Source organism: Borostomias antarcticus (genome assembly GCF_949987555.1).
Source record: "Borostomias antarcticus genome assembly, chromosome: 36".
Classification (NCBI taxonomy): domain Eukaryota; kingdom Metazoa; phylum Chordata; class Actinopteri; order Stomiiformes; family Stomiidae; genus Borostomias; species Borostomias antarcticus.
Genome location: NC_140269.1, coordinates 1,403,955 through 1,417,540, shown reverse-complemented (window position 1 = coordinate 1,417,540; position 13,586 = coordinate 1,403,955). Strand labels below are relative to the sequence as shown.

The following is a 13,586-nucleotide window of genomic DNA, read 5'->3' as shown; positions in this document are numbered from 1 at the left end:
GGAGGTTTATGGACATAAATGGTAGTTCTATATACTGATGTATTGGTTTATTGTTTCATATTCAGTTATTAAAATAGTATTAACAGGTTTTTAAAACTCGAGACAGCCTCAGACCTACCAGGTGCAGGCAGAGATGTGTACTTACATGGCTGCCATGTCCATCCTCCATGCTAGAAGCCTTTGGTAGTGTGCTCTGCCGGACCGCCCTTCACTATCTCTCAGGCAGATTTAGCTATCTACAAACTGCACAAACTAGGAGGGGAAAGGTTTTGTGCCTCTGTTATTGAGCAAAAGTCCAGAATCCCCCCCCCCGTGGGAAATTGTAGCAAAAAACATTGTGTTTGTGTGTTTTTCTCTTTTTTTCACAGCTTTCAAATGTGTGTTTTAGTGTTTTAAATGTGTCCCTGCGGTGTTGTCCTTAATGGCTCCAGCAGGTGCAGAAAACTGGGAAAGCTCAGTGCATTTTTTCATATTCTCTCAAAGGGATGATCTCTCATTCAGAGATCTGGACCCACAACGTTTCAAAACAGCATTAATAAGATTCTGATACGTGCTGCTGCCAAAGCTATTGACAAATCAAAGGGGCATGGTTTCACTCTGAGCAGCTGCCTGTCCTCCTCTCTCGTTCGTCTCAGTCCCTGACCCGCCCACAGACCTGAGGGCCGTCAACGTGACAGACACCAAGGCCTTGCTGCTATGGCGACCTGCCTTGGCGACGGTTGACCGCTATGTCATCACCTACGGCTCAGAGAAAGGTAAGGGGCCTCGTAGGGCTGGAGAACCGCTCCAGGAGAACACACAGTCAAGACCACAGGGAAGATGAGACTAGCAAGGGTAGTTTTGTTTGTTTGTTTGTTTGTTTGTTTGTTTGTAGGCAGTTATGAGCGACAGTCTTATATCACACACTGAACACTATAAAACCTAAACTTGATCCCACATCCCCCATTCATCCACTCACTGTACCCCCCCCCAACACACACACACACACACAAATAAATCATTCGTCACATAAATAGAAATACAAAGGACATAAACATTAACTGTCGTCAGTTACACATGTGCCTATATGGCAATCATATTGTCAACACACACACACACACACACACACACACACACACACACACACACACACACACACACAGCTGAAGACACTCATCCCTTGATCTTTCAACCATTTTCTCTCCTCTCCTCCTCTCCCCTCCTCTCCTACCCTCCCCTCCTCTCTCCTACCCTCCCCTCCTCTCTCCTCCCCTCTCTCCCCTCCCCCCCTCTCCCCCCCCTCCTCTCCTCTCTCCCATCTCTCCCCTCCTCCCCCAGGGCCCACTCTGACTGTGACGGTAACAGGGAACGCGGCGGAGCAGCCTCTGAACGGCCTCCAGGGCGGCGCCACCTACACCGTCACCATCAGCAGCCAGCTGGGAGACCTCAGCAGCGCCGCCGCCTCCACCTCCTTCAGCACCACCCGCGGTCAGACACACACACGCACGCACACACAGAAACACACACACGGACACACACGCTACCTTCACACCATACAACCATATCACCGTCACTCCATCACCCGGTCACTACTACATCACTGTCCATCCTTGACCCTTCAGTCCTGCGCTCTCAGCCGAGGCACGGGGCGGACGGATGAGCGCCGTCCTCACGCTGTGGTTTGTGTCTCTCTGCGCTCGTTCCTCCAGGCTCCGGGGGCGACCCGCGGGACCTGACGGCCAGCCAGGTGACCCCTCGCTCGGCCCTGGTGTCCTGGACGGCCCCCTCCGCCGCCGTGGGAAGCTACAGGCTCACCTACCTGACAGGAGGCCAGGAGATGAAGGTGAGTCGGGGGGGGGGGGGCAGCTCTGGTCTCGTCTAGGTCATGGGGGGGGGGGGGGTCCGCGGTGGTGTAGCGGTTCCGGGTGCAGCTGCCCACGGGAGCCTGGCGGGTCACTCCCTGGTCTCGCCAGATCCGAATATGGCCGGATCCCATGGAGGGGGAGTGGCATATTGGGCCACCGCTCCAAAGGGGGGTTGGTTTAATTTCGGTGCGAGGGTCTGCCGCTCTACACGTGACGGTCATGGGCTTGAGAGAGTTGGGTAGCTGGCCCTCTCTTCCGGCTACCAAATTGAGTGAAAAATGGGATAAAATCAGAAATAAATTTCTAAAAATAAAACCATGATTTCCAGTGTTTTAGTGTATTTCAGCATGGCTCATTTTGGTTTTCATCTTGACTGAAAATAATCTTGATAATTTTATGTTGGCTATTTATGGAAGAAAGAGTGACATAGTAACTTCTAGAGATTTTGAACAGGCTGTCCTGATCTATCTTGAGGTTGCATTAAGCACGGAGACTTTAAGGTCTTCAGATCAAATCCTACTGGGCCAGACTGCACATGCAGTACTACTGATCTCCACTAGGTGAGCTGAATAAACCAAGGAAGTAGGGAATAACCTGCTTTTTAAACCTACTTCCTGTCCAAACAGGAAGTGACTCTTGACCCCACAGTGACAGAGTACAAGCTGCCCAGGCTGCACCCCTCATCCAAATACACGGTGCAGCTACAGGGGGAGAGAGGAGGCCGCTTCACCCCCGCCATCTCTACAGAGTTCACCACAGGCAAGGCCTACACACAATCAACAACCAAAACATCTACTGACTGATTGATTGATTAATTGATTGATTGATTGATTTTATTTGATGAATTTCATCTTTAAAACAATATAGCTCTGCTCAAAGCAAGCCAAACAGGACCATACACCTAGACATACATACATCTAGAAATTATACATCTAGCCGTTCTTGGGCGGCTATGGCTCTGGAGGTAGAGCTGTTCGACCAATGATCGTAGGGTCGGCGGTTCGAATCCTGCCTCCTCCTGTCCACATGTCGAAGTGTCCTTGGGTAAGACACTGAACCCCAAATTCCTCCCAATGAGCAGGCATTGTAAAGCACTTTGGATAAAAGCGTTATATAAGTGCAGTCTATTTCCCATCTGACCCTCCTAGTTCAGTGAGGTTAGTGAAGTGTCCCTCCGGTCTCCTCAGGCACCCTGCGCTTCCCCTACCCCAGCGACTGCTCCCAGGAGAGGCTGAACGGCCTGCAGGAGTCCGGGGAGGTGGAGGTCTTCCCCAGGGGCAGGGAGGGAGCAGCGCTGCTGGTCTACTGTGACATGGAGACGGACGGAGGAGGATGGACGGTAAGACGGAGGAGGAGGAGGAGGAGGAGGAGGATAGAGGGACAGACAGAGAGGAGGAGGAGGATAGAGGGTCAGACAGGGAAGGAGGAGGATAGAGGGACAGACAGAGAGGAGGAGGAGGATAGAGGGTCAGACAGGGAAGGAGGAGGAGGAGGATAGAGGGACAGACAGAGAGGAGGAGGAGGATAGAGGGTCAGACAGAGAGGAGGAGGAGGATAGAGGGTCAGACAGAGAGGAGGAGGAGGATAGAGGGTCAGACAGGGAAGGAGGAGGAGGAGGATAGAGGGTCAGACAGAGATGAGGAGGAGGATAGAGGGTCAGACAGAGAGGATGAGGTGGAGGAGGATAGAGGGTCAGACCGGGAAGGAGGAGGAGGAGGATAGAGGGACAGACAGAGAGGAGGAGGAGGATAGAGGGTCAGACAGGGAAGGAGGAGGAGGAGGATAGAGGGTCAGACAGAGAGGAGGAGGAGGAGGAGGATAGAGGGTCAGACAGGGAAGGAGGAGGAGGAGGATAGAGGGTCAGACAGAGAGGAGGAGGAGGATAGAGGGTCAGACAGAGACGAGGAGGAGGAGGAGGATAGAGGGTCAGACAGAGAGGAGGAGGAGGAGGAGGATAGAGGGTCAGACAGGGAAGGAGGAGGAGGAGGATAGAGGGTCAGACAGAGAGGAGGAGGAGGATAGAGGGTCAGACAGAGACGAGGAGGAGGAGGAGGATAGAGGGTCAGACAGAGAGGAGGAGGAGGATAGAGGGTCAGACAGAGAGGAGGAGGAGGAGGATAGAGGGTCAGACAGGGAAGGAGGAGGAGGAGGATAGAGGGACAGACAGAGAGGAGGAGGAGGATAGAGGGTCAGACAGAGAGGAGGAGGAGGATAGAGGGTCAGACAGAGAGGAGGAGGAGGATAGAGGGTCAGACAGGGAAGGAGGAGGAGGAGGATAGAGGGTCAGACAGAGAGGAGGAGGAGGATAGAGGGTCAGACAGGGAAGGAGGAGGAGGAGGATAGAGGGTCAGACAGGGAAGGAGGAGGAGGAGGATAGAGGGTCAGACAGAGAGGAGGAGGTGGAGGAGGATGGGGGGGTTGAGTAAGGTTGGCAAGGTGGGAGATAGCAATAGAGATAAATGTATCAGAATCAGAATGTGTGTAATGTGTACAGTAAGTAAAGTGTGTGTGTGTGTGTGTGTGTGTGTGTGTGTGTGTGTGTGTGTGTGTGTGTGTGTGTGTGTGTGTGTGTGTGTGTGTGTGTGTGTGTGTGTGTGTGTGTGTGTGTGTGTGTGCGCGCGCTTGTGTGCGCGCTTGTGTGCGTGCTGTGTGTGTCTGGGTTCGCTTCTCAGGTCTTCCAGAGGAGGACTGACGGTAAAACAAACTTCTACCAGAGCAGGAAGGTCTACAATAAGGGCTTCGGAGATGTGTCCGGGGAGTTCTGGCTTGGTGAGACGCCCCCACACCCGTCCCCCTATCCGTCACCACCACATTGTTTTCGCTCCGTTCAGGGCCTTCGTCCGGGACTACTGTTCTGTTGACGACACCAAGAACCGCTCCCAGGACTCCAGGCCCTAAATAGTCCCGTTACTATTAATTGGAGCGCATGTGGAAGTTCATGGCCAGAGGAGGACTGCTAATGTGCTACTGACACAGTGGGGGAAGCAGAGGGTCTCTCTTTCACTCGAGCACATTGCCGTCCATAGAGGTGACTGGCTTTGGTGTGAACGGCTGGGCACTTTAAGCGCTCTCTTTTAAACATTTCCACTGGCTGGGGTCAAGCCATAAACAAAGCTCTCTTGCGCCCCCTAGAGGTAAAAGGTTGCACAGCTTGATGTGAAGCAGCTTTTGTGAATACAGGAAATACAGTAAACAGTTTCTCTGATAGTTGATGTTTTTGGGGCAGTACCCCAGGCAGTTCACTTGAATTAAAATGACTAAATTAAAATTGATTGATTAAAATTGGATTGGGTTCACTGGAGGGGCAAAACTACATTTCTAAAAGTCCAAATTTCCTCCTCCTCCTCCTCCCGTCTCCAGGAAATGAACACCTGCACACGTTGACCAGCATGGTTCCCATGACGCTGCACATAGACCTGAGGGCGGGAGACGAGTCCGTCTACGCCAAGTACTCGTCCTTCAGCGTGGGGAGGAAGACCTACGTCCTCAAAGTGTCCGGGTACAGCGGAACAGCAGGTGGGCGTGGCCTAGACGAGGACACAACCTCGGTGGATCACTTCGGGGTGTTCTAAACTCGCCTCGCCTGCTTATGGGAATGAATCAGTCTCTACTCACTCTTTCTCCTCAACAACCCCCCATTCCCTTCTCTCCATTACCCCTTCCGACTCCCCCCTCCCCCCCACGCCCCCTCCCTCCCTACAGGGGACTCTATGAGTTACCACAACGACTGTCCGTTCACCACCAGGGACTACAGCCCCAACCCCTTCAGCCACACCAACTGCGCCGTGTCCTACAAGGGCGGCTGGTGGTACAGGAACTGCCATGAGGCCAACCTCAACGGCCTGTACGGCGCCACTGACATGCACCAGGTAACCCCCCCCCCCCCCCCCCCCCGGCTGGCTTAAAGGTGCAGTCTGCGATTTTACACCTGTGATTGTTATAGTTAGCGCTGAGTTAGTCTCATTGCCAGACCCATGAGAGTTCTTTCACTGATACACTACATACGCTACGCTAACTACTCTGATAGCGTGACACTACGTAAGCTACGCTAACTACTCTGATACACTACGTAAGCTACGCTAACTACTCTGATACACTACGTAAACTACGCTAACTACTCTGATACACTACGTAAGCTACGCTAACTACTCTGATACACTACGTACGCTACGCTAACTACTCTGATAGCGTGACACTACGTAAGCTACGCTAACTACTCTGATACACTACGTAAGCTACGCTAACTACTCTGATACACTACGTAAGCTACGCTAACTACTCTGATACACTACGTAAGCTACGCTAACTACTCTGATACACTACGTACGCTACGCTAACTACTCTGATACACTACGTAAGCTTCGCTAACTACTCTGATACACTACGTAAGCTTCGCTAACTACTCTGATACACTACATAAGCTACGCTAACTACATAACTGCATGCTGCAGATCTCTCTATGGGTCTGAGGCGCTTCATGCGAAAATCTGGTGCTCAAATCCTGGCAATTCATTGGTAGCGCCGGAATCCGGGCGACACCAATCAGTAGTGACTTTTGCGATCAGGCGTTCCCAGCCATAGATATGCCCCGCCCATCCAACCTGGGCTAGCGTCTCTCATTTGCTGCTACGACCTGTCACTCTTTCGATACGCCCTCAGAACACCAGCTTGGGTGGTGAAGTGGCACAGACTCTATTATGTAGTATGCAGAGCGCAGGGATTCAATGGAATATTCTGGAGTCTGGAGAGAGATTAGTGCTGAGCCAACAGCTAGCGCTCACCCGCAATGTTGTGCTGACAGGCAGGTAAAATGAAGGTTAAAAAAAAAAAATATATATATATATATAGTCGAGTCTGCTAGTTCAAAGCCAGCGGTTCAAATCGCAACACTTGGTACTGTATATGCATTGCGACGTAGCCTACTGCGTTTCACGTCACACCTAGCGACATAGACGCTAAGATCAACGACTCTCTGTTTGCAGGGTATCCACTGGAACGCCTGGAAAGGCAAAGTCTTCTCTGTGCCCTTCACCGAGATGAAGTTCAGACCCACCTCTTTCAACCCACTGGCTCAGGGATAGGGAGAGAGGGGGAGGAGGAGGAGGAGAGAAGAGGAGGAGGAGAGGCACTCTTTGTGAACACACATACATAGGCTACAGACTCTCCCGCACACACACACACACACACACCACGGTACACGTTCCTTCTACCTATGGCTGGAGTCTCTCCCGGTGCCTTGCCCTCATCCAAGACTAAAAGTAAGACTTTTTTCTATCAAATGTATAGAGGACAGTTATCAGTATGTTATTGTATATTGTACAGTTTCTAGATGTTTTTGTTGCAATTTCTTTGCAGTTTTCCTTATTTTTTACTCTTTTACGTTGTGGTGCCCCTCCTGTCAGCTGTAAAAATACAGTATTATGCACTGTCCCTTCCCTATGACGGTACAGCTGTGGAAATGAGTTGGAATTACAGCGATTTTCTGTTTGTAGGCTTCTTGACTGGTAATTAGGGCCTATAGACCTCTTGTGTGTGTTTGTGTTTATTTGTCGTTTTGTCTTGTATTTTTCTGTTGCCCCTGTTGGGCAACAATAATAAAATAAAAGTTGAAAAGTGAAATTATTTACTTTTATTCACTACCCCTCCCATCCTTAGTGTACAGTAGCCTATATCATGTGCATCCCTCCCAGACATGAATGTGACCTGTAGATTTTATGACTCAAATATAATGATAATGATTCAGTAGTGATTCAGTATCTGGATCAATAGATTTAGAATGTGCATCACTTCATGCATTATAACAGAACCCCTGCCCAAGTCCATGGGAAAATGCTTTTTTTTCCAGCATATGTCTTAAGATTGAACTAGAAAACAGTTTAGAGTTTACATGTGTGGTATTTATTCAGTTTGAGAAACCCCTGCGGAGCAGCAGCAGCAAAACAAAGCTTTTTGGTTGTAATGGCGGTGTATAAACCTCTATCCTTCTACAGGGAAAAAAAAAATCCTGAAAATGTCTTAGTTACAACAATATTGAACTGGGAAATAGTTTTGTGTATGTGTGTGGGGTTTATTCCATTTGGAAAATCAAAGATGGCACTAGCCCACTCACGCGTCTGTTGTGATGGCAAGATCGTCCCTTTCTCATCTGGTTCGTGGGCGGTGTCACTTCCCCCTCATCGGCTCCTTGGCTGGCTGGCTGCCCGCGTGCCCTCGGCGTTGTGGCTCTGCTCCTGCTCCGCTGTGCCAAACACACATCTCCCCCCTCCCCACTCCCACAGGTGTCCACCATCACTGATTAGCTGGGGAGGTGCGGTCCAATCACAGGTACGCGTCCCACCCACAAATGCTGGTATACTCAGTTCATATCCACAGTTCATAACCAAATCGAAAACAACAACCAGTCCATAGTTCATCGTCGCGCACCACAGGCAACACTTGCCGTGGCAGAGTTAGGTTTAACAAGGTGCACTATAATAAAAGCATCGCACAAAACAAAGTGTTTTGGGATCCATGTACAATTAGGTCACACCACTACAAGATGAGGTGGTTTTATTAAGTTTTATGCGTGTCATTGCTCAACTGACCACTAGATGGCAGTCCTGTCTGCGTGTAGCGCGCTGGTGGGTTTCTGTGAGCCAAGTAATGGACAAGGATGGAACTGACTCGTGATAAGTGTAAACAGCATTTAAGAAGAAGAAGTGAGCGACTATGACATAAAGCACACTGTACTACAGGTACATTACAAGTTACAGTGTACAAAGCACACACACACTGAGACAATATGCATGAGTGAGCCTGTAAGATTACTTTTTTTCCTGAAACACTGTTACCAAAAGTATGCAATCCCAAGTAAAGTCATAATAAAGGCTCCTCACTAAATGAAGTGAAATAATAAAGTTAATTAATAATAAAGTTAATATATTCACTGTATCCTTTACTCAGTTTGATACCCATCCCACCGTTCAGGCTACTACTAGAAAGCACAGATTGCAGGATTGGCACTACAGAAGAGCAGTCTAATTTAGCCTATGTGCGCCGAGTCGACATTTTACCACGTCGCCTGAACACTGCGGTACGGTGTCCATTTTGTATAGTTGAAAGATTTTGATTCGTCTGAATTTGTGATGCAAAATTGAAAGTGAAAGAGATTTTCTCTGCGAAACGCTGTAATATGCAGAGTCTTTATGCAAATTAGCAGCGACATCGCTGAAGCAGCAACCAATAGCAGAGCAGGTTACCTCAGAATGGCAGTAGAATACATCTTCAATAATGTGAGTGACACATGAATGACCCGCCCACCCTGCGTCTGCAGCTCTTGGCTGCCGGGAAGCTGGCGATGCGATGCACGCAACCAGAGCAACCACTGTCCCCTAGTCGCTCGCTGTCTGAGTCTAATGGACAAGGATGGAACTGACTTATTCTCCTTAAGTTGAACTCTGCCCAACTTCAAATCTACGCTCAGACCGCTGGCATCGCGTCGCACTATGTCGCCAGCTTCTATTGAGAATGAATGAATGAATGAATGAATGAATGAATGAATGAATGAATGAATGAATGAATGAATGAATGAATGAATGAATGAATGAATGAATGAATGAATGAATGAATGAATGGCAGCCGGCCGCTCTCGTCGCCCAAGTCGCTCGCTGTCTGAGTGCACAGTTACTCGTGATAAGTGCAAAATCATTTCAGAATCAAAATTCATTTATTGCCATTGTACTTACATACACAGGCTTTTTTCCGACCCGTGGTACAGCAATACAACAATGGACAAGTGCAAGGACAGGACAGTAGGCCTACACAACCTTTAAAATGGCGAAGAAGAGCGTGTATTAGTCTACATAAGGCACACTATAGCCTACACTGCCAATTACAGTAGGCTACAAAGCACACACACATAATGTAGGCTACATGACCGAGCATGTAAGATTACTTTTTTTTTCCTGAAACACTGTTACCAAAAGTATACAGTCCCAAGTAAAGGCATAATAAAGGCTCTCCACTAAATAAAGTGAAATAATAAAGTTAATTAATAATAAAGTTAATATATTAACTGTATCCTTTACTCAGTTTGATATCCATCCCACCGTTCAGGCTACTACTAGAAAGCACAGATGACGGGATTGCCATTTGAGAGGAGCAGTCTAATTTAGGTTAGACTTTGTGCGCCGAGTCGACATTTGACCACGTCGCAAGCATGGATGTATTGGTGGCAAGGCCTGAACACTGCGGTAGCCTACGGTGTCCATTTTGTATAGTTCAAAGCTTTTGATTCGTCTGAATCTGTGATGCAAAATTGAAAGTGAAAGAGATTTCCTCTGTGCGAAACGCTGACACATTCAGCCAACAAACTTGCCGAGACAGAGTTGGGTTTAACAAGGTGAAGGGGTAGAAAGTCTACCTCACCTGCTGTAGCCTACTTTTAACACTCTCGCTGTATGAATAAGGAGTTTCCCATCTTTTCCGATGATGCTGACCGACTCTGGGCCTTGCCAGCCACCAAGCGGTGGGTTTTCCTTTGAAAACACTCGCAGGTGAGTTGCAGCATCATTCACATTATCACCACACGGCAGTTGATCTCGGGGAAGAAAATGCAACGTTTTTCGTCATGCGGCGCTCATTTGTGCGCCTTTTACGCATCGCAACGCATTACCAGCCTACTCAGCTGGGTCGACTGGGGGATAAACCTATGAGAGTAGAAGTACTGATCACAACCATTATTTTAGATGAGACTAGATGATAAAATAATTCCCCTCTCGTGCAGGAATGCTGTGTTGGAGGGGAATCTGTCTGAGCAGGGCTACAGCGCTCCTAAAGCCAGGAAGACGGGTACTACCATAGCTGGCATTGTCTTCAAGGTGAGGAACAGGAACAAGCCATGATGGTTGTCAGTTTACCTTCTGTCCTCACAGCCATGTACGATAACGTAACGTAACATATCAGTATGATATTGGCCATTTTCCTTTTTTACAGTGGTGATTATGATGACTTTGGTGGATCACTCTATGGATGGATGCCCCTCCCTCTCCCTCCCTCTCTCTCCCTCCCTCTCTCTCTCGCCAGGATGGGGTGATTCTTGGTGCAGACACCAGAGCCACTGATGACATGGTGGTGGCCGACAAGAACTGCATGAAGATCCACTACATTGCTCCCAAAATCTAGTGAGTCAGTGGCACGAATCAAAACACCATAAATCTAGTGAGTGGCAAGAATCAAAACCCCTGAAGAAACATCTTTCCATGCAGACCAGTAGCTCTCTGGATTTGTTTCTGGGGAACTAATTTTCTTGAGCCCCCAAATCTCGTGCCCTGGCTGTGAGTCCCCGCGCTGACCCCCGCTGGCCTCCTCCTCCGCAGCTGCTGTGGAGCGGGTGTGGCCGCGGACGCCGAGGTCACCACCCAGATGATGTCATCCAACGTGGAGCTGCACTCTCTCACCACGGGACGCCCGCCCCTTGTTGTCACGGTTACACGGCAGCTGAAACAGATGCTATTCAGGTGAGAGAGAGAGAGAGAGAGAGACTGTGAATCAGTCAAGAGAGGTAGGAGTGTGTGTGTGTGAGAGAGAGAGAGAGAGAGAGAGATAGAGAAAGAGAGAGAGCATGTCTATCCAGTGTAACTAACGATGGGAATCAGTGCTTTGTCATTGTACCAAGAACTGAAAGCCAAGCAAACGTGGGTCAAATATAAGGTGTGTTTGTTTGATTTAGGCTGTCGTTTTCATTTTTGGGGTATTGTTCTTTTGGTTTCTGGGGAAATTAAACCAAGAGCATCTGTTTGCTGGCGGTATTTAAGCCAGGCCTGAAGTCCTTTGCTCTTCCACATGTGCTCGTCTCTCAGTTACCAGCTTTCACAATTAACATAACATGCACTTTCGATGAAGTAACTTCCTCACCAAGTTCATGTGAGAAAGACAGAGACGCGTATCTCATATTCAAGATCCTAAATTGGAAATTTAAAATTTAGTCATGTAAAAATGCCCCAGTAAAAATAAACGTAAACTTACTAGGGCATAACCGATTTAACTCAGCAAATCCAGGACGAGCTTGCTCTCTCTCTCTCTCTGTAATGCTCTCTCTCTGTCTCTCTCCGATATGCTCTCTCTCCCTCTGTCTCTCTCTCTCTCACTCTCGTTTCAGGTACCAGGGGCACATCGGCTCGTCGTTGATCGTCGGTGGCGTGGACGTGACGGGAGCCCATCTTTACGGCGTGTTCCCTCACGGGTCCTACGACAAGCTGCCCTTCCTTACCATGGGTAGGCCTGGCTAGGTGACCACTAGTCTGTAGCCCCGTGTCGTAGTCCCTCCCTGCCAGAAGAGTGCCACCTGTCCCCTCCTCTCCTCTCTCTGCGTGGATGTGTGATCAGAGGGCTGAGTGTCGCTTTTCTTCCCAGGTTCAGGAGCCGCGGCTGCCATCTCCGTCTTTGAAGACCGCTACAAGCCAGACATGGAGGTGAGATGCTGTTCTGCACAGACAACTAACAAGAGTTTAACAACAACAAAATAAATCTTCGACCTCCTCTCCTCCTTCCTCCATTTGCTATATCTCCTCTCCTCCCCCTCCCTCCCTCTACCCCTTCCACCCCTCTCCCTCCCCCCCTCCCTCTACCCCTTCCACCTCTCTCCCCCCTCTCTACCCCTTCCACCTCTTTCCCTCCCTCCCTCTACCCCTTCCACCTCTCTCTCCCTCTTCCACCTCTCTCCCTCCCCCCTCCGTCCCTCTCTCCCGCTACCCCTTCCACCTCTCTCCCTCCCCCCTCCATCTCTCTCTCCCTGTATCCCTCCTCCCTCTCTCCCTCCCCCCTCCCTCCGTGTCTCCCTGCTCCCCTCAGCTGGAGGAGGCTAAGCAGCTGGTGCGTGATGCCATCACTGCTGGGATCTTCTGTGATCTGGGCTCCGGCAGCAACGTGGACCTGTGCGTCATCACCCAGGTGGGCGTCAAGTACCTCCGGGGCTACGACCAGCCCGCCCAGAAAGGCCAAAAGTGAGTGGTCCCACAACACGTTAGTTTTGAAATTGTTTCTCTCTCTTTCTCTCTCTCTCTCTCTCTCACACGCACACACCCACACACTCTCTCTCGCTCAATTGCTCTGTCTTTTACTTTCTCTCTATCTCTCTCTCTCTCTCTCCCTTCAAATCACAATACTAACCCTGAAGCTAAAATGTATGCATTGTGTGCATTCTCTCATTTCCAGAGAGGGACAGTACAGGTACAAACCTGGAACCACAGCCGTCCTGACCAAGACAGTCACACCGCTCCCAGTGGAGGTTGTGGAGGCGTCCGTTCAGCTCATGGACACCCAGTGAAACACAGCTGACATACTGTAGCACGGTCAAAGTCATGAATTCACACACAGCACAAAGCACCCATCAGGGTTGCGTTGGTTTGCAGTTCATAAAAGTGTACTTGTGATTTGATAATGTTATTGGTTTGATTGTATGTAGTAAAACACATTTCTATTTGTCAAATGATTGTTTTATTTCAGAGGGTTGTGACTTGAATACCACCTATGCAAAAATCGTATATAAATGCACTGTTGCTTCAGAATAATGTTTGACACCTCGATGGAGGGATACTACAGTAAAGCAACCTGGCAACCCTGGTTTTATCGGATTGTCTCACGTCCAATCAGATTGCACGCTCAGCTGTTGGCCTGCGGCTCGACCAATAAACACACACACTCACCCTCAATAACACAGATCCGCTGCATCTATTGGCTGAGCGAGGAGACACCAAGACCCGC

General features: G+C 49.3%; 2 protein-coding genes across 2 annotated transcripts in view; both read left to right on the top strand.

The window, feature by feature from the left end:
• Positions 1–6,925, top strand: part of LOC311328008 (uncharacterized protein) — a gene marked incomplete at both ends in the record, with an annotated part of 35,654 nt that extends 28,729 nt beyond the window's left edge. The window contains 9 exons of the mRNA XM_084461119.1: positions 636–755; positions 1,318–1,467; positions 1,689–1,822; positions 2,471–2,603; positions 3,032–3,183; positions 4,517–4,613; positions 5,205–5,360; positions 5,547–5,713; positions 6,827–6,925. Coding sequence (XP_084317245.1) covers positions 636–755; positions 1,318–1,467; positions 1,689–1,822; positions 2,471–2,603; positions 3,032–3,183; positions 4,517–4,613; positions 5,205–5,360; positions 5,547–5,713; positions 6,827–6,925 — 1,208 coding nt within the window. The remainder of the gene's footprint in view (positions 1–635; positions 756–1,317; positions 1,468–1,688; positions 1,823–2,470; positions 2,604–3,031; positions 3,184–4,516; positions 4,614–5,204; positions 5,361–5,546; positions 5,714–6,826) is intronic.
• A 3,388-nt stretch (positions 6,926–10,313) lies between these two features.
• psmb10 (proteasome 20S subunit beta 10) lies at positions 10,314–13,174 on the top strand (the record flags this gene model as incomplete). Its single annotated transcript, XM_084461143.1, has 8 exons — positions 10,314–10,378; positions 10,609–10,702; positions 10,908–11,005; positions 11,201–11,341; positions 11,983–12,098; positions 12,237–12,295; positions 12,675–12,826; positions 13,038–13,174. 8 exons carry the CDS (start codon positions 10,314–10,316, stop codon positions 13,147–13,149), a joined length of 837 nt encoding a protein of 278 aa, XP_084317269.1. The 3' UTR covers positions 13,150–13,174.
• Between the last annotated feature and the right edge of the window lie 412 nt (positions 13,175–13,586).